The 19,874-nt window shown below is 36.4% G+C and overlaps 2 protein-coding genes across 3 annotated transcripts; both read right to left on the bottom strand.

Annotated features, from left to right (window-relative positions):
* Positions 1-180: 180 nt before the first annotated feature.
* LOC306849231 (biglycan-like) lies at positions 181-7,177 on the bottom strand. Its single transcript, XM_079384118.1, has 8 exons — positions 7,036-7,177; positions 4,834-5,098; positions 2,420-2,532; positions 2,060-2,273; positions 1,532-1,642; positions 1,219-1,312; positions 899-1,037; positions 181-824 (listed from the first exon to the last, which is right to left on the bottom strand). Exons 2-8 carry the CDS (start codon positions 5,075-5,077, stop codon positions 627-629), a joined length of 1,113 nt encoding a protein of 370 aa, XP_079240244.1. The 5' UTR covers positions 5,078-5,098; positions 7,036-7,177; the 3' UTR covers positions 181-626.
* A 1,358-nt stretch (positions 7,178-8,535) lies between these two features.
* LOC306849351 (extracellular matrix protein 2-like) lies at positions 8,536-16,758 on the bottom strand. 2 transcript variants are annotated; one of them, XM_079384308.1, is made up of 10 exons: positions 16,298-16,758; positions 15,533-15,664; positions 14,928-15,091; positions 13,403-13,940; positions 12,309-12,424; positions 11,521-11,653; positions 11,008-11,165; positions 10,700-10,839; positions 9,476-9,802; positions 8,536-9,385 (listed from the first exon to the last, which is right to left on the bottom strand). In XM_079384308.1, exons 1-10 carry the CDS (start codon positions 16,449-16,451, stop codon positions 9,205-9,207), a joined length of 2,043 nt encoding a protein of 680 aa, XP_079240434.1. In that variant the 5' UTR covers positions 16,452-16,758; the 3' UTR covers positions 8,536-9,204. The 2 variants fall into 2 exon arrangements, with proteins under 2 accessions (XP_079240434.1, XP_079240435.1); XM_079384309.1 differs by lacking the exon at positions 15,533-15,664 and having other exon boundaries at positions 16,298-16,514.
* Positions 16,759-19,874: the final 3,116 nt, after the last annotated feature.

Below are 19,874 nucleotides of genomic sequence, written 5' to 3'. Positions count from 1 at the left end.
CAAGCCTGTAGGCGTGGCCATGCAACCAGCAGAAGGACTTGTTTGTGAAGACATTCTCCTTTCATTGTTTTGGGTACTCCACCTTCACATCTCCTGCCACCGGAAGGTTATTATTAATTCCACTGAATGCATTTAGGATCTTGACTTTATAAAGTTAGAAATAAATAGCCTGTCACCTTTAATGTTGACTGTCTTGTGATGGCATGATAAACATCCACAACACAATCCACTTTATTACAGTATTACCATGATGAATGAGTGACAATCAGCCGTCCAGAATGACAAACTGTGAATTTATCTCATTATTTAAAGATGCAACCCATGAAAACTAAGCAAATTAAGCTGTTGATAGACATCTCAAGGAATCATCAATGCTGTATGTCAACTAAATTAAACAAAAAGGCATTTTGTGGAGTATATATTCATTAATGTCAGCAGGGAATTACACACATCAATATTCAGTTTTAAATAGACCGGATGGACTTTGACTTCGGTTTAAATGGAGTCCTTGTTTCTTCTTAATTATGCCTCCATGAAAATGTTTATTCATCTTCTTCACTCAAATATCTCGATTTACACAAATTCTGGGCATTTTCCTCTTGTTCTCCTCCTGGATTGTTTTTTTTTTATTTCTTGTGGTTGCCAAACTGTACAGCCATTTGGTCACTGACACAGCGGAACGTAGCAGGCTGCACCTCCCAATACCTGATTGGGTTGTCAAAGAGGCTGATGCCATTGTAGAACACCCTCTTCACTCCGAAACCCGTAGGGCAGAAGTCATCCATTCCAACATTAGTGATGTTGTTTGAATGGAGGTAGACAACCTGTGATGAAAGTGTGGTTTAGTTTATTTAGTATAAATGAACTAGAATTAGTAGAATCATGTATACAAGCACACCTGTAGATACTTCAAATGAGGCAGTCCGCTGGGCACACTGGACAGACGGTTGTTGTCAAGGTGCAGCTCTCTCAGGTCGGTGAGGTAAGATAAAGCACCGTGCTCAATGTGGCGAATCTGGTTACTGCCGAGTCCCAACCTAAACACAGAGACAGAGGGGTTTTAGCCACTAGAGGACACCCAAAGCAAACTTTATATCATAAGTCCATGAAAGAAGTTCAACTGAAGGGAAATGTTTCATTTAATATCCCTTTAGAAACAAATACAGTCTGTTTACATGTATTAATCACACCAAAAAAGTAGGAATGTGTAGGGTTTACCTCTGCAGCTGGGTGTACTGGCTGAGCTCCACAAACTCGATGGCCTGAATCTGATTACTGTCCAAATGAAGTTCATTGAGACTACTGGGAAGGTCTGATAAGAATGAGACACATTCCATATAGAACAGAATGAGTTGCATTGTGTTTAAAAAAGAATGGGACACATTCCATGTAGAAAAGAATTTTGTTCTCTGTAACACAAGGACACCCCTATTCTGTGTTACTTATTAAAAATATGAAAATATGCCAAAGAGATTGGCAGTAAATTAAGTAAATTAAATTTATATTAAATTTTGACCATCATTCATATTACCTTTGGGAATTCCAGTGAGCTTGGCTTCAGAAATGCGCAAGTAGTTCAGTTTAAGGCCCATAAATGCTCCAGGTTCGAAACCACTGTTCTGAAGAGGATTACGACCCATTTCTGCAATATCAACCAGTGTTTGAGGCACAATCAAGTCTTTAGTTTTATTTATATAGCAAATTTTATCAGTGAATATTGTCAGAAAGCAACGTTACAGGACTATAGCTTCAGCGATAGACCTTAGTCAGGGTAGTGCCATATTTAATTTTTGACTGGAATGAAAATGAGGGACAGAAGTACATAATGTGTTCAATAAATTGTACTATTGTTCAGATGACAAAATATATATAAAAAAAAAAAAAAAAATTTGGTAGACAAAAACTCCATAAAACAGTTTTGAAGGTTGTGAGTTGCAAATATAACGTGGTACAGTGCATGCCATTGTAATAACTCCATCCCTCATCCACGATGAATTCAATATGGCATCTTACCTGACAAAGGTCAGTTAGAAATCATGAATCAAACACACAGTCTTACCAATGACATGCATGTTGTGGAGCCCTGAGAAGCTAAATGCCGGCACCTTCTTGATGTGATTGTCATGGATACGCAGCTCCACAAGGGATGGAGGCAGGTTTTTGGGGATGGAAGTCAGAAGGTTGTGTGAGATGTATAACTTCTGCAAACGCTTCAAAGGAAGGAATGCCTTGGGATGAACTTTGGAGATCTGGTTATATCTTAACACCAGGGCCTGAAACAGGACAAGGACTATGAGGGAATGCTGTACAAAAATGTATTTACATTAAGTACAATTTGGCATTTCTAAATTAATTCACAAAAAAGAGAGCAAATGCAATTATGATACAAATGATGAAATAAAGATATGTTAGGTCTCACATAGAGGTTGGTCATTCCTTTAAAGTCTCCTTCCCTGATCTCTGTGATCCTGTTGCTCTGCAGGTCCAGCAGCAGTGTGTCTTGAGGAATATCATATGGCACGTAACCTAAACCTGTTGGGGAAACAAACAAGAACAGATACACTGGTAGAAAGGAGATATGGGGGGGTGTCAATATTGTGGATCAAATGTTGTTTAGGCTTCATTGTTGCTGTGGTAATTCATTTTCCAGGGTAATGGAAACTCGACATGAAATGAAAATTACTCAATTTACTTTATTAATACACTTTATGGCCGTGTATTATAAGATTTATTGGTGCATTCCAAATCTAATTTTAATTTTCATTAAAAAAAAAAAAAACGTTTAATTAAAATGGCTCTGAAATCACTTCCCTTTTCAGCTGACATTACCAAACCCTCTTATTTTCCAGCACTTCTATACCGTCTTGTATGCAACAGCCACATTGGATAAAATGGAAAAGTCCTGCCCTAATTATTTTCTTGTTAAAACTTTACTTGTCATATTATGAAATTAAAATGGCATACAGGTACATGCTAATTTTAAAAGCTATAAATGGCGATCAGATATTATAGCAATACAAAAAAAAAAAAAAAAAAAAAAAAGCAAGAAACAATTGGATTTTGATTTGAGTTTAAATTGTTTTAAAATTTCAGCCTTCGTTAAAAAAAAAATAGTTATATTCTAGTAATATTAAAACAGATACACTAAGGTCATTAATGCAACGACAGATGGCGCGAGGTGCGTAACGAAACGAAAGCACGAGTCCACGGTGTGGTAGACAAGAAAGTAGCGCAGCTCTCAGGTATCGTCAGTCATCGTCACGTGACTGTAAAAGAAAGCACACTCTTATTTCCAATTTGCTAAAACAGCACATACAGCCCAGGATTAAACAGTTAAAAGACTGATACAGCGTTGCCATAAATGGGCGATGGCAAATATGAGAAAATAGTCTATGGAAAATATCCATCTGCTGCCTGCCAGAACTGGCCAATCAAAATCAAGTAGCCTATTCCAGAGAGCCTTAATAATGGATGCTATATCCGTCGAACCAAAAACTAAAAATAAATTAAAAGCATTATGACGCCTTTAGACAGCAGGAAGTCAGTTCTTTTAAGAAACAGTTTCTTCAGGATTTACTTCAGAGTCTTTGAGTTCACTTGTAAACTTTTCATCGGGCTATAATTTCGGAAATGTTTGGTAATTCTCTGGGCTTTGGGACTCTCTGTGTTTGCTGTGCTCTGTTGTTGTGTGTTAGCATTCCCCTCTAAGCTTCCCATATAATTAAGATGAAGCCAGATGACCATGGCTCCACGTAGCACATTACAACGTGGAGAGAGAAAAGAGAGGAAAATAGCTGTATTATATGTACTTCATAAAAGAGAGATAGGAAAGAGGGCAGCTGTGCTTGGGTGGTACCTGGCATTCACAGAAACTGTCCATTTGCTTTTAAATCCATCATTCCTGGTGACCGACATCATAGTTTATGGCACGTTTGCTGTACCGAGTAGAATAACCAGAGTGTCTGTCTTCTCAGGTGAACGACCACACACCACATGTGCTGTCTGATGTGGATGGGCCAGATTAGCGGTGTGTCTGAATTGGTATCCGTTCTCAAGCTAAATTTGATCCTGATCTCATTCAGGCCTTTGATGTGGATGTTAAAACCTGACATTTCTGTTTAGCTTTCAGCCAAAATTTCCTGCTCACTTTCCCTACTTTCAGCCACAACTTTGATTTACATTTGATTTGGTTTTATGTATATATATAACTCATAACTCATATTCAAATCATTGTGTTTCATACCACACTCATGCGTACCACATTTTAAAAATGAAATACGATAGGCAGGTCTTTGATCTTTCCTTGATGTCACAGGCTAGTAATTTTGGGATAAGATGGGTGATATAAACGGGATATCCTTTAACTCAAACCATCCTAATCACAAACCAGTGTAACTTCACTCTTTACACCAGTAGTTACCAAATGGTGAGTTGCAGCCCAAAAATGGGTCACAAGTTTGTTCGGATAATACTGTATTAAATAAAAATAAAATTGCTATAAAATAAAAAATAAAATAAATAAATTGCTATACTATATTTAGTACACACACACACACACACACAAAAAGCTTTCAAGCAGCCCATAGTATTTTTAGTTTTCATATTCATCCTGTGCATGCCATATTAATATTTGTTTTTCTTATTTTTAGGGCTATGCAATATATTTTTTTAAAGTTTAGAACATTTTTTACATTTGTGCAGTAAAACAATTTTGGCACTATGTTGTCCAGTATAAAATTTGGGCCTAGAAGCAAAACCTCTTAGACTAAACAGTCATTATCTTGTCTGTCTATACCAAGACACCATTGCAAACACATATCATCTTAAGCCCACCTAAATCCGAGCACTGTACGACTCTGAGGTCGCACCGACAACCAAATGGACATGTGGGATGTTCCGGTTGGTATGGATCCACAGCTGACCCTTCTTCCTGGTCCTTCATCATCATCATCAACTCTTTCACATCAATGTCCTTGCCAAAGTCCCAGAATCCTTTCTGCTCAAAGGGAAGGGCGGAAGAGTCTAGTGGCAGGTGGGCAGTGCAGAGAAACAGAAAAGCCACATAGACTGACAACATGGCTGCTACGTTTTTTTTAATCTGCGAAAAAGAGAGAAACTTTCAAAATATGGCAGTACAATTGTTTTCCACACTTTTATAAAAACCATAAATGCTACTTTGCATCCAAAAGCGGATTCTGGTAAAATCCATTATTCCGTGGTCTCATTAAGCTTTGAATATGCAACCATCTCACTGACAGTCACAATAAACCAATCTGCTCTCCACATCGACAATAGGGAAAATATCTCATTGTTACTAAAACTAAAACCTGAGACTGGGAAAGACTTGCTTGGGTCAGATGCATCGAAGTGTGCAAATGTGTATTTTCGTAACCTGTCTTCATGCTATATTTACAGTCAGCTTTTTTTCTCCCAGAATGGGTGTATTTGAGTGTATTTTTGTGTCTTTTGTCTAGATGAATTACAGCTGAAACTACACTGATGCAACGTCAGTAGGAGATGAAAACCGAGTGCAATCCTTTTGGTGCATTTGATCATGTCTCCACAGAAGAAACATATGAAAGATGTATATAATTAATGTAAATAAATTATAGATGTGACCTGACTCACTAATAACTAATAGCAGTTCCATCCTAGAGGAAAATTTAATTGCTCTTTCATAGTTTTGTTTCATTTAAGTATCAACAATCTCATATGTTTAGTCTAAAATTCCTTAGGAGATATAAAAATGATTTTGTTGACATGCAGTAAGAGTATAAAGCTATAAAATAAGTGTGGATTACATAGCTCAGATAATTGAGTGATTTTTTGACTTTGGCATTTTGGCAAATCTGAGTACAGTTGATTAAATTCTGAATTTTTTTTGAGGAGAGACATGAAAACTTTTAGTGTATTTTTGAAATGCAAGCAAATCTCCATTTGTTCTCCTTTTAATATAGCTGAAATAAAATTAATTTAAGTATCAAGACAAAATATAATAAAAATGACAAATGCACATAACAAAATTACAAAACAGAAAATATAATAATAAAAGCCAATTCAAAATATGAATAAATACTACAATCACATAAATGCTACTAAAATAGATTATACTAAAAATACTAAAATAGATCATTCATATGCAGACCCACTGATCCACATTTATTAGACTCTGTGACCATCAGATCTGCAGTAACTAGGTCTTTTTTTGTGCCACGTGTTGTGTGTGTGCTTTTAAACTGCCTCTGAGCTCTTTTTCTCTCTTTAAATTCACTCCCACACCCTTTACCTCAGAATGGCAGAAGAACCACATTACTGGCAAGTTTAACAGATTGTTTTTGGAGAGCCACCCTGATTCATGCACCGAAATACAGGCACCAAATGTACCAAAATCATATCCTCTTAAAATATGACAGTAATGTTATGTAATAAACTGACAGACCTCATTTTAAAGCACACAAAATGATGACATGCACAGCCTGATTTTACCACTGCCAGAACAATTATTATACTACTAACTATGAATAGTATGAATGAAACGTTTTTTCAGCTTATAAAAGTCTTTGCCTCAGTCTAAAATAGTTTGTATCCACTTATATATCTACTTATGAGCTTGATGCAGATGTCTTTTTTCTTTTTTCTTTTTCTTTTAAAAAATTAGGTTAAGATGTCTAGATTTTTCTTTAAAGATGTATAATATCCAAATGATGCCAAATGGTCAAGCAAAGCTGAATTGCATCTTATATTAAAGAGGTGAGATGGGCTAATTAAAGACTACATTACTGAATGTTGTCAAGATTACAGAGGTGACGTGGATGACTGAGTGACGCACAAAACTAGAGCAACATTTATAAAGGATTTTAAAACTAATTTAAGTAGCAGTCTTTTTTATGAGCTCAAATAAACTTTGTAAGCTTTTCAAAGAACTGAACTGGTTGCAACGGAAAAAAGATGAATTAAGTTACCATGGAAACTAATCAAGTGCACAAAACTGGGGAACAGGTCAGAAAGATAAATAAGAGCATTAAAGCATCTTACCTGATGTATGAGATATATTTGCAGATTATCTCTTCTTTTTAAGGTTTCTGATGGCAAACTGATTTATAGTTTGATCATTGTTTTGGATGACTGTCTGTTAGGTCCTTGGCTGCCGGCGGTCACAAAGCACTGAACTGTACCTGCAATTCAAAACACAGGACAGCTTGTAAAAAGAGGGAAAAAAATGTGTATTTGAGACATTCCCACTTAAGTTGTCTTTCCCTCCCACTGTTTTTCTCTTTCTTTTTGGGTGAAGAGAGAGAGAGAGAGAGAGAGTTAGACAGTGTGAGTGTGTGGGCCGGTAATTCCACCAAAGTACTATAGTTAACACAGTTATTGTTATACTTTTTAAGACATTTAAGTTTAAAATCTACCTTTATTGAACTATTAAACATCCAGGATACATATTATTAATGGAACATGAAGTATCCATCCACACCTTTCTGTATTTGCATGATGTTGTGAAATGGCACAGACAAAGTAGAAAGACAGATAGAAAGAGAGATAGTCAGACAGACCGATGGATGGATGGATGGATGGATAACGTTGACAGACAGACAGACAGGTGAGAGAGAGAGAGAGAGAGAGAGAGAGAGAGATACACAATATATTTACATAGAAGTGTATGTATGACATGCTAAAAGCCTCAGTGAATACATGTTACCACAGACTTCCAGGTTTTCCCACTAAGACTGATGTTACTTAAGGACATGCTCTTTTAATATAAGGAAGTTTTTCTTCATGGTTTAGGATATGGCCCACGCCCTGGAAATGAAGAGCAGTCACAGAAATATATACATCAACAGAGAATCAATGTAGGGATGGCCCAAAGAAAATAAATCTGGGACAGAGGCCTGCTGTGAAGTAGAAAAAGAAGCACTTGTGGCAGTGAGTTACCACTTTAAGAGAGTTTCTCTGGACAGAAATAGAGCAAGCAGAGAGTGCCACTGCCCAGTGTGCTAGGCTACAGTGTCATAATACAGAATGATGAACATGCAACTCTGCTCAACAAGCACTGGCTGCTGTCGGCATTTGCTATAAAAAGCAATATCAAACTAGCAAGACAAAAAACTTCCAGTCAGAAAATGACCTGTTAGTTCATTTTTCTCCACAAATTTAAAGAAGCCAAAGAAAGTAGGGCTGTCAGTACATTAAAATAAATTGAAAATTGTTGAAAGGACAAAGCAAACATTTGTCAAATTATTTTTGCCTTGGTTATAAAAAAGTGAGAGCTCAGAATTGAATGTAAATGTAACTTTTGATAAAAATATATAATTTATTAAATAAAATGGGTAACAATTAATTTATATCATTGATTTAGAATTTACATTTACTGACCCATTGTGGACCAATGAGAGAATCAGAAGCATCGAGCGCAGAACATATGCTGAATAATCAACTCCTTGAACATCAGGACACCAGTGCATCATTTCCATCAGACATGCGCTTATAATATTAATGATAAAAAGTCTGAAAAATAAGTCTATTTGACACCAGATTAATTGTCACCTCTCAACTTTATTGTAGTTTGTAACAAAGAGAATACAAAAGCACAGACAACACACGATATCACAAAACTGAATATAAAAGTCAAAGCCTTTGCTACTGGAAATTGTTAACACGATATTGAAATAAAATAAAAAAGTGATGCATTGCAGTTTAATCAAAAAATAAATAATGTATAAAGCTGATCTATTAAAAACCTTTTGCATATAATTTGAAAAAAGAAAGAAATCCTTGCACATACAAGTCTGCTTTTGATTGTAAATTGCAGACATACAGGTATAAAACAAACCGAGACAGACATTATATATATAACAACAACAACAACAACAGACATACACAAAATATAATGCCAACTGCAACAGGAAAGATGCACATTTAGCACCATGTAAATCTGTGCGAAACCCCCTACAAATCTGTTAATGCAGAAACAGCCAATGCTAATGTCAAACAACAAATGTCAGCAGTAGTTTAGTTGCAGTAAAGCATGTGCATGTGTGACCCCCTACGAGACAGAGAAGAGACAATCAGAACACAACTAAAACACAACTTACACAAAATAAAAGGCCTCTGGTGTGAAAAGGGAGCTGCATCTTTAGCATCTCTTTTTATCAAGTTAAGCACTGAATTGTGATGCACTGTAAACTACAGCCCCAAAAAATGCTTTCATTCATGGTGCTCTTCATATCTCTGGGGCCGCAGAAGGACGCTCTGGTAGGTTTTGATGCAGGAGAAGGCTGTTGGTGGAATGAGGCGGCGGTCAATCAGGTTGTACTCCAGGTGAACAGACTGCAGCAAGGAGTCCTCACGGGCCGTAGTGTCACACAACGAGTTCATAGTGATGTAGCTACAAGGAGAAGATCAGGTTAAAACAGACAAACCGACAGACAGATAGACAGACAGACAGACAGACAGACAGATAGACAGACTCACTAACCTGATGTAGTTGTGGTTCAGTCTCAGGTGCTGCAGGTTCTTTAACTGTAGAATGCCTCGTGGAATTGATCTGAGCTGGTTATGGTCCAACAGAAGTTCAGTCAGTGAGTTGTATAGGCCCAGGAAGGACACTTCATTTATGCTGTCTTCACGCAGACGGTTGTACGACAGCTGTAGGGAGTCCAGACCAGGTCGCAGGTGGCCAAACACATAGCCAGGGATACGCTCAATTTGGTTGTGATGCAAGATGAGCTGGCGCAGACCAGCCGGCAGGAAAGAGGGAACGTGAACCAGCTTATTGTGGGAAAGGTCCAAATACTCCAATTTTCTGTGTGGATTAAGACATTTTTGAAGATTGTTTAAGATAATTTTGAAATACTTATATATATATATATATATATATATATATATACAAAAAATAAACATTTTATACTATGTAACTACATATTATATTATGACAAATACATTTCCAAAAGTTAATGTACTTTTTGTTCACAGTGACACTAATAGTTTTTAGTAAAAGTTTAGAGGTCTATTTATTTTATTTTATTATTTTTTTAATTGTAATGTAATACAAAGAAATATATATGTATATATATTAAATTACATTATTACAATTTGGAATATTAAGTTGTTTTTTCCCCACTGTCCCTCCCAAACTACCATTCAAAGGTTTGGGGCTAGTCAGTAATAAGTTTTTAAATAAATAATTCAATTCAGCAAGGATGCATGACATGGATTAAAAGACATTAAAGGAATAAATTAAATTTTCAAATAAATAAAAACCGTTATTTTACTATATTTGTAATGTATTTTTTATTAAATAAATACAGACATGGTGAGTGTAAGAGGCGTCTTTCAAAATCATTTAAAAAATCTTACTGACCCCAAACTTTTATAAAGTATTTCAATGTGGGAGGGACAATGGAAAAATAATATAGCATTCATTTAATTTTCCAAACTGTATAAACTAAAATTATAATGTACAATTATATGTAATTGTATAATATAATTATATCAATAATGATTTTTAAATGTCTTCGAAGCATCATAAAGTATGTATGCAAATTACTTTGGTACTACAGACATGTCATCATATGCTAGGCTTGACATTTTTAGTTTTCTATTATTAGTTTTTATATTTATTCACCATATAATTACAGAACTTGCCCACAAGATGGCACCTAACAGCAGAGAAAGGCAGAGAACTGAGATCTGAACTCACAGCAAGTGTATCCATGCTCTTGGATGAATGCGGTCCTCTCGGATTCGGTTATGGCTGAGGTTCAGGACTCGCAGGTTTGTGGTCTTGTTGAGGAGCCCTGAATGGACCACCTCTATCTTGTTGTCAGACAGGTGTAGCTCCTGAAGAAGTTACAAATCAACAACAATAAATTATCTACTGCACTGTATAAACACCCCAATACACTTGGCAATGTCACCAAACTAAAATCTAGTGCAAGTTTTACACCGAGTATATAGTATGTATATGTACTGCAATTTTGGCATTTTGAGACACTAAATGTAACTGACCTGTACTGAAACAGGCAGACCAGAGGGAATAGCCCTGAACTTATTGTCATCTAGCCTGAGGTAAATCAGCCTCCTGAGAGGCTTGAAGGCCAGAGGAGAGACATTTCCATCGTGGAAATAATTATCCTCTAACTCCAGTGTCAGCAGTTGAGACAGACCTGAGTAAAAATAACATTAGATTAGACAAAATATGTCATTTATGCTTAGTTTAGTAGAGGTCTCAGTTGTTACATTTACACTTTGGAATTTTAGCATCAGTAAGATTTGTAAATGTTTTTGAAAGAAATCTCTAATGTTCACATTTATTTGATCAAAAATACATAAAATACATCCATTTAATCTCACTGCTATCTTGGAGAAATAAATCACTGAGGATTAAGAATCAACTGACTGGCAAGTAGACAAAAGTCATTTTAAAATGCCCAGATTAACCCCTAACGTGAAAAACAGATCTTTTACCGGACCAGAGTGTTGAATACTGAGTTCATACGGACACTGTGGTTTTGTGTTTACCCTGAAAGCTGTGGGGAGTGAGACCACTGAGTTTATTATCGTTGATCTTCAGCTCCACCAGAGATGGAGGGAGAGCTGGCACTTTAGTGAAGTTGTTTCCATCAAGGTTCAACCTCCTGAGCTTCGGCAAGTTCTGCAACAGGCCGAGAAGATACTCATGACACTGTCAAAGCCAGACTGGAAATATTTCAAAGCTTGCTGCAAGTCACAGAAACAGAAGTTACACAACACAGATATTCAGAGTTCATCTGGCATGAAGAACAGATGTTTCTTGATCATGCTACTGAGCAGAGGTAAACACTGAGGTACAGTGAGCATGTGAAAAAAAACACTATTCTGCTGTGTCATATATGTGTCACATGTAAGATCTGTGCTTGGCGCCCAGTAGATATGACACACGAGTGAGAAAAAGGTAAAAAAATGATTGTGTTTCTTTTTAGGGGGTAATACCTATTGACTGAAAATTCCCATGTTCACTGCAGCATCCTGGTGAGAATTGTCTCAGTGATGTCATACCTGACATCTTGCGAAAACACGTCAGCTACTTGCTAAATATCAAGCTTGCACTGTGCCGCACCATAAGGCCTGAGAACTCACCATTGTAACAGATAACAGATCACAAATCAGTCTCCATTTTTGCAGATCTACTTTAATCTGACCATTATTAAAGTCCAAAGAAATATCACAGTGACTGTTATGTGATTCCAAATGGAATGTGAAAACAAACAGTGTGAGTTATGTGTCAGTATGCCTGTTAATATAGTAAGGTTTCTTTGACTTTATCTCACCCGAAACACATCCGGTCCCAAAGAGAAATCGCCCAGCTTGTTCTTGCTGAGGTCGAGCCACTCCAGGTTGGGAAGACCTGCCAGGGCATGCGATGGGATCTTGCTGATTTTGTTATCTGCAAAATACCAAGTCAAGAGTAATTTTTCACATTTTTCTGGATCATGGTACGCTTTGTTTACACTTCTCACATTTCAGTGCCAGCTCTTGCAGTGCCACATACAGAAAATCATCAAATAATAGGACACTGCCAGATTATGTTACAGTAAAAACATGCATAAACATCTGTCAAACTCTAATAACACAGGCCGCTATTTTCAGACTCTAAACCCCCTTTTAAAAGATAAAGTATTATTTTAGTTTAACAAAAGTTTGTGAGGTTTGTACAAAAAGTATAAAAAAGTTACATTGACATCTCACAACTCAGAGTTCATATCTCACAATGTATATACATATACATACATACACTATTGTTGCAAAGTTTGGGTTTGGTAAGATGTTTAAAGTTTTTGAAATAGGTCTCTTATCAAGAGTGCATTTATTTGATTTAAAAAATTAACATTGTGATTCTTGATTTTTTTTCAATTTACAATAACTATTTTAATATATTTTCAAATGTGACACATTGTTTTTTCAGGAAATTCAAAAGAACAATTTATTTAAAATATATTTTTTGTAACAATCTAAAAGTTTTTACTATCACTTGATCAATGTAATGCATCCTTGCTGAATTTAGAATTTCTTTAAAAAAAAAAAAACTACACACCCAAAACTTCTTAATCTATATGAATATGAATGCATATAAGGAATTAGGTTTAGCCTAAATGGGGAGAAAAACGCCAATGAGGTAAGAAAATACACTTAATTCAAGGCATGTTCTATAAAAAAAAAAATATATATATATATATATATATATATATATATATATATAAATATATATATATATATCTACATGTATTATCTTACACAATTGTTTCTCTGAACTTATTGTAAGGATGTTCAGATATTTTTATTTTAAAACAAGACAAAAAAACTATGAAAATTTTCACAGGGTATAATTAGTCCTCGTGAGCAAGGTGAACTGCTCTCACCTCACCTGTTAGAAAAAGACTCCTGACACCTGCATCTTTGATGATGGGCATTTGAGTAAGGCGAGTGTTTCCACAAGCAATAAGAGAGTCTGAAAGCAGGCATCCTGCTGGGAGAGACTCCATATGAACAGAGGTGCTAATGATTGGATGGCCAATACCTCGATCTACCGGTTGCCCACTGGGGGCTGGCAGTGGCCTTCCAGTGGGCAGGATCACAGATTTTCTTGTTGGAAGAGCAAAGGCTGGCTGTGCTCGTGGTATAGCCGGTTTGAATGTGGGTGGTATTACTCGTCTTTCGATTGCTACAGGGCGAACAGCAGATCTGAACACCAGAATGCTGTGGTAATCATCGTCATCATCATCGCTGTGACTGTCGTCCTCTAGATAGTCGTCATCATCATGGTCATCATGATCAAAATGGACTGGTCTCATAAACCGAGGTCCTGTGGGTATTACAGGGGTCTTAGGTGGTTTTCCAGGATCCAGACTCACAATCACCTCCTGGTTTTTGTTCACTTGCTTCTTAGGGATATTTGACGGTGGCTGAATAGAAAACGTAAGTGTTTAACAACAATTAAAATATGTTGAAATTTTAAAAAGTTAAAGTATGCTTAAAACTAGCCTAAAGTGGTTTGCTATTTCAAGCTGGCCTGGTTTGCTGGTTTTACACTCTTAAAATAAAGGCTCTTTATTGGCATCAATGGTTCCATGAGGAACCGTTAACATCCATAGAATCTTTCCTTTGCACAAAAAGTTCTTTAGATTATAAAATGTTCTTCACACAGAGAAAAAATGCTTCTTTTAAGAAATGTGCACACATTGAGGAACCAAAATGGTTCTTCTATGACTTTGCTCCGAAAACCCCGTTAAAGGGTTAGTTCACCCAAAAATGAAAATTCTGTCATTCATTTCTCACCCTCATGTCGTTCTAAATCCGTAAGACCTTCGTTCATTTTCGGAACACAAATTAAGATATTTTTGATGAAATCCAAGAGCTTTCTGACCCTCCATAGACAACAACGCAACTACCACATTCAAGTCCAGAAAGGACATCGTTAAAATAGTTTATGTGACATCAGTGGTTCAACCGCAATTTTATGAAGCTACGAGAACACTTTTTGCGCGCAAAGAAAACTAAAATAACGACTTTATTCAACATTTTTTTATCTTCCGTGTCAGTCTTTGATGCACATTCACGAGAGTACCATAATGCAATTTGTATTCCGAAGATGAACGAAGATCTTACGGGTTTGGAACAACATGAGGGTGAGTAATTAATGACAGAGTTTTCATTTCTGGGGTGAACGATCCCTTTAAGAGTGTAGAGTGGTTTTGGATACTTTTCATCTGGCAACAACGGAAGACTGACTGGCCAACCAGGTAAACCAGCTGAGCACCAGCATAGACAGACTAAAAGAGCAGAAAGACCACCTTAAACCAGTTAGGACCAACAAATACACATCTAAAAGAAAAAAAGTACAATAATTAGGGAAATTAGTATACTACATTTTCTCATGCACGTCTACATACTTGTTTTGCTGGGGTGATCACCATCTTGTTCTTCTTTGGTTTCACCTCCAGAACCTCCATCTCCACAGGTGGTTTTCCATCTCCTGTCAGTCTGTTTTTCGAGCTTGTTTTCCCCACAGATGTTGGACTGGGCTTACCGGCCACAGACTTCAGGGTGGGTGAAGCTAAACATGGTGTGGCAAACAGAAAATCAGTACCCATCACCAAGTAACCCACTCCTTGATGGCACCTTTCCTAGCACTGCATTACACCACACTAGGAGCCAATGTTTTACATAATTCCCAGGCTGCATCACCAGAGGGATGACCACCGTCCTCTTTAGCTCTTACTACAAATCGTTAATCCAATTACTTTTTCAAAGTAAAACCCAAAAGAACAATCAAAAAGCCATAATGGAACATGCACTAGGCCTACTGTTCAAAAGTTTGGGGTCAGTAAGATTAAATTAATATTTTTATTCAGCACGAACATATTAAATTGTTTGAAAGTGGCAGTAAAGACATTTATAATGCTACAAAATATTTCTATTTCAAATATTTCTCATTTAAATGCTGTTCTTTTGAGCTTTCTATTCATCAAAAGAGAAGAGATGGTGGTTCCCAAACCTCTGGCCGGGCAGGGGATGGTTCGGCAGCTTGTGGCTTCATCTTTACACTGGCACACACTGCAAGGCTCTGGAGACCAGACAGCCCCCTCAAACAGAGAAATTCCATTCACCAAGCACTGGCTGCTATGCCCTGGCATGCATCCACACAGACAAAATTTCAGAATTCAGCACACAGTGGCTCCAACAAGTAGTTGGACCCTTAATCCACACTTAAAACACAAGAATGACACTGCATGAGATAAGTGCCTACAATATAATAGAATATAATAACATTTAATTAAAAAAATAATAAAATAAAAAATATTTTTAGTGTATGATGTCAGTTTCCTTCAAGTTTACAATGGTGTCCCACAAACAAATTGTTTGTAAATTGTTTTGCTCGAAATGTGCTTGTCAAATGAATGCTACTTGATTTGATGTTGTTATGTAATGCAAAGACATTCATACATTAAGTATGACTTTTGTCCAAATATTTGTATTATCCAAATATTGTACAGACCTTTCATCTTCAATTCAGTGCAACCACTAATCTTCAATAAATAAAACTGCACAATGAATTTTAAATAATAACATATATATATATACACACACACTACTATATAAAAAAATACTATTTTTGTCAATTTTTTTGCTTAACCACTTTTTTTAAAACAACTTATTTTTTTGACAATAGCACAATAAATATAAAATCACAATATCAGAAAACCATATCTTCTCTTCTTATTTTTTGGCACACATAAAAAAAGCTATAAGCATTGCTCACCTGGAAGGAAAGGGTTATCATACTCAGGTGCATCTTCAGTGGATAAGAATCGTCTGGAGCTCCTCTGTCTCTCTCTTCTTCCCTTTTCTCGTTTTCCCTCAGCCACTAAAAGCACTAAACACAGACACAGACACAAAGCTAAAGGCTTGTACATTGTTATTGTATGCTGGAGTCAGTTCAGGTACAATCTGCCAGAGACAGCTGTCTCAATGACTCTGAGGGCTGCACCGTCTGAAAGGCCAGTTATATTCTGCCTCTGGAAATCATGTTCAACCCATCACCCATCCCTCCGAGGGAAAAAAAGAAAAAGAAATGCAAAGGTGAGAGCAGAGAGTGAGGAGGAAGGAATGGAACGGAAGCAGGGGAGTGAGAGGGAAAAAATAAAATCAAAACAGCTTCAACAAAGCGCCTCTTTCACTTGCCCTGAAGACCCACCAACCGCCTCTCCTTTCCCTCTCAACGAACGCCCATCGGTCCTGAGAGAAAAACAAACTATTAGAGCATCCTCAAGGGGGGAAAAAATCTTATCTTTTACACGATTGAATGTTCTGACGTCAATGGATGCACTTCCGGTGTGTGGGATTTCAGATTTGTGTGTTGATGAATAAAATATAGCTTGAAGTCTCTCTTAAAACGCTCATTATTGTTTGTGCTTCACTGATAGTGCACGTTTTATGGAAGAGCAGAGAAAACACTGGTCTGTAGGGAGCCTGTTGATATGAAAGGTAGCTTTGTTTGTCCAAGAGCCAACGGCACCACAGTCCTGAGAAATTCTTCAAGTTCCATTGCCTTTTGCAACTTTGCTTGCTCTTTCTATCCAGTGTGGCCATTTCACTGCATATGAGCACTGTTGCTATGACAACTACTTCATTAAATAACATTACAGAGAATTTATGCCATTTTCTATCTGAGGAGTTTTAGTATTGACAAAACTGAAATGATCTCAATTCAGCACGTTTACATTTTTGGGCAAATGTTTCACCATGATTCTAGGCTATTGTTGGTTGTTGCCAGGACGTTGTAATTGGATGGGGTGGCTTTTGGCCTGAGTCACAAGAGTCAACTCTCAGGTCTTCATATTCTGGATCCCTGAATATGGTTTGGGTCTGTCCAGCTAGGCGAAAATCACAAGTATAATGAACAAAAAACAATAGCACACTTAAACTATCCTAAAATGATTGGGAAAAAGTTCATAAAAACTGTGCAATACTCTCAAAATATATGTAATAACTGTATATATCCTTCAGAAATCATTCTAATATGCTGATTTGGTTCTAAGTAAACATTTATGATTACTATCGATGTTGAAAATAGTCGTGCTGCTTAATATATAAAAAATCTGAAAAAATTAAATACAAATTTGATAAATACAAAGTTCAAAAGAACAATGTTTATTTGAAATAGAAATATTTGCTGTCATATTTTACTATATGCTTGCTGAATAGGTATTCATTTTTAAAGTATTACAAATTTAATATTTTAAAAAGGAATTAAAGTATTAAAAAATATTAGTGACCTCAAACTTTTGAACAGCAGTGTATATTAATCAAAATTTAAGTACAAGTCACATATACGTGGTACACAGATTGAAATAAAGAAAATAACACAGTTAATAATCGATCAATAATCACATTAATAATCAAAATAACAAAGATTACATAATTCTTTATCATGTAAATATCTTATTCAGTATATCCATTTAACACAAAATATTCATTTGTATTTTAGGTGCTGAAATGTTGATTTTGATAAAACATTGTTTGAAATGAGAGTGAATATTTTTGCAAACATTTCACAAATTAACATTAATAGATGTCTTATGTGTAAATTACAGTGTATACAGGAATATTCCAATAACTGTGAAGCATATAAATCTCTTTATTGGAATAAAGGCTTTTCAGAATATGGACCTTAATCAGTGCAAGGAAATGTGGTTGGCTAACACAACATTAGCACACAAGTGTAAGCTTTTTTTTGATTATATAAAATGTGTTTGGAGCAGGCTGGGACAAATAAGTAATTTAGTTCCTATTAATTCTGTTTGCATCTCCTACACTCCAGTTTGTTATAGCCTTTCTTTGTTTTTGCCTCCCACACAGAAAATTATTAAGCAATTTGATGTAATACTCCCCCACAAGACATGCCCAGAGCTTCCTGTCTTTCATTCAATAATAAAAACTCTGAATGTTCATGAAGACAAAAAATTATTTTAAACAGGTAAACACATCACCCACATCTTCCTGCCTTCGGGTTTACCTCGTACACCTGCTTGTCCAACCAAAAAAACAGATTAGACCAGGATATAAATGTCACAAACAAATAACGCAGAAATCGTTTTAGCAACATCCTTCATCTGTGGTGGCTTTTGGAATGAGACTGTATATGAAGACGCTTCCAAAAATACGGTTTGATATACAACTGAAGTAAGCCAACCTCAGACAGCAAACAGTCTAGTGTGTTCATTTTCTTCATGACAACTTGAGAATCAGTGTTTACTTTTTCCTAGAATTCCCCATCCGTCCCCAAACACGGCTGGAGCCAAGCCTGTCGAGAACATGATAAATCTACCGCCCAGACTGTTTAGAGAAGGTGACTGACTCTAGATAGCCAGAATGATAGACAGAACAATAAAATGCTAGAATAATCAAAAGACATAACGATAGATAGAACGATAGAACGATAGACGATAGATAGACGATAGAACGATAGACGATAGAACGATAGATAGACGATAGAACGATAGACGATAGAACGATAGATAGACGATAGAACGATAGACGATAGAACGATAGACGATAGAACGATGGATAGACGATAGAACGATAGACGATAGAACGATAGATGATAGAACTATAGATAGAACGATAGATAGACGATAGAACGATAGATGATAGAACGATGGATAGACGATAGAACGATAGATGATAGAACGATGGATAGATGATAGAACGATAGACGATAGAACGATAGATACTGGGGTGGTGACTGGGGTGGTGATGGCGCAGTGGATAAGACACATGCCTTTGGTGTGAGAGACCCGGGTTCGAATCCACTGTGAGACACCAATGTGTCCCTGAGCAAGACACTTAACCCCTAGTTGCTCCAGAGGCGTGCGACCTCTGACCTATAGCAATTGTAAGTCGCTTTGGATAAAAGCGTCAGCTAAATGAATAAATGTAAATGTAAATGTAGATAGACGATAGAACGATAGATGATAGAACGATGGATAGATGATAGAACGATGGATAGACGATAGAACGATAGACGATAGATAGACGATAGAACGATAGATAGATAGAACGATAGATAGATAGAACGATAGATAGATAGATAGATAGATAGATAGATAGATAGATAGATAGATAGATAGATAGATAGATAGATAGATAGATAGATAGGCAGTTAGATAGAAAGCAACCCTTACAAAGAAATGTAGCCTATCTCTTCTGTTTATCTCATCTCTAGCTGTGTGCATTTTGGAACAGCTTGCTTTTCTTGACTCATTAAAAAGCCGCCTACCACTAGATACTTCTCAGTCCTCTAACAACAGTGATTACTGTCTGTATATTTTTAGTGC

This window comes from Barbus barbus, assembly GCF_936440315.1.
Source record: "Barbus barbus genome assembly, chromosome: 29".
NCBI lineage: Eukaryota > Metazoa > Chordata > Actinopteri > Cypriniformes > Cyprinidae > Barbus > Barbus barbus.
Note: the sequence above shows the minus strand (reverse complement) of the source record. Positions and strands in the feature narration are given on the sequence as shown.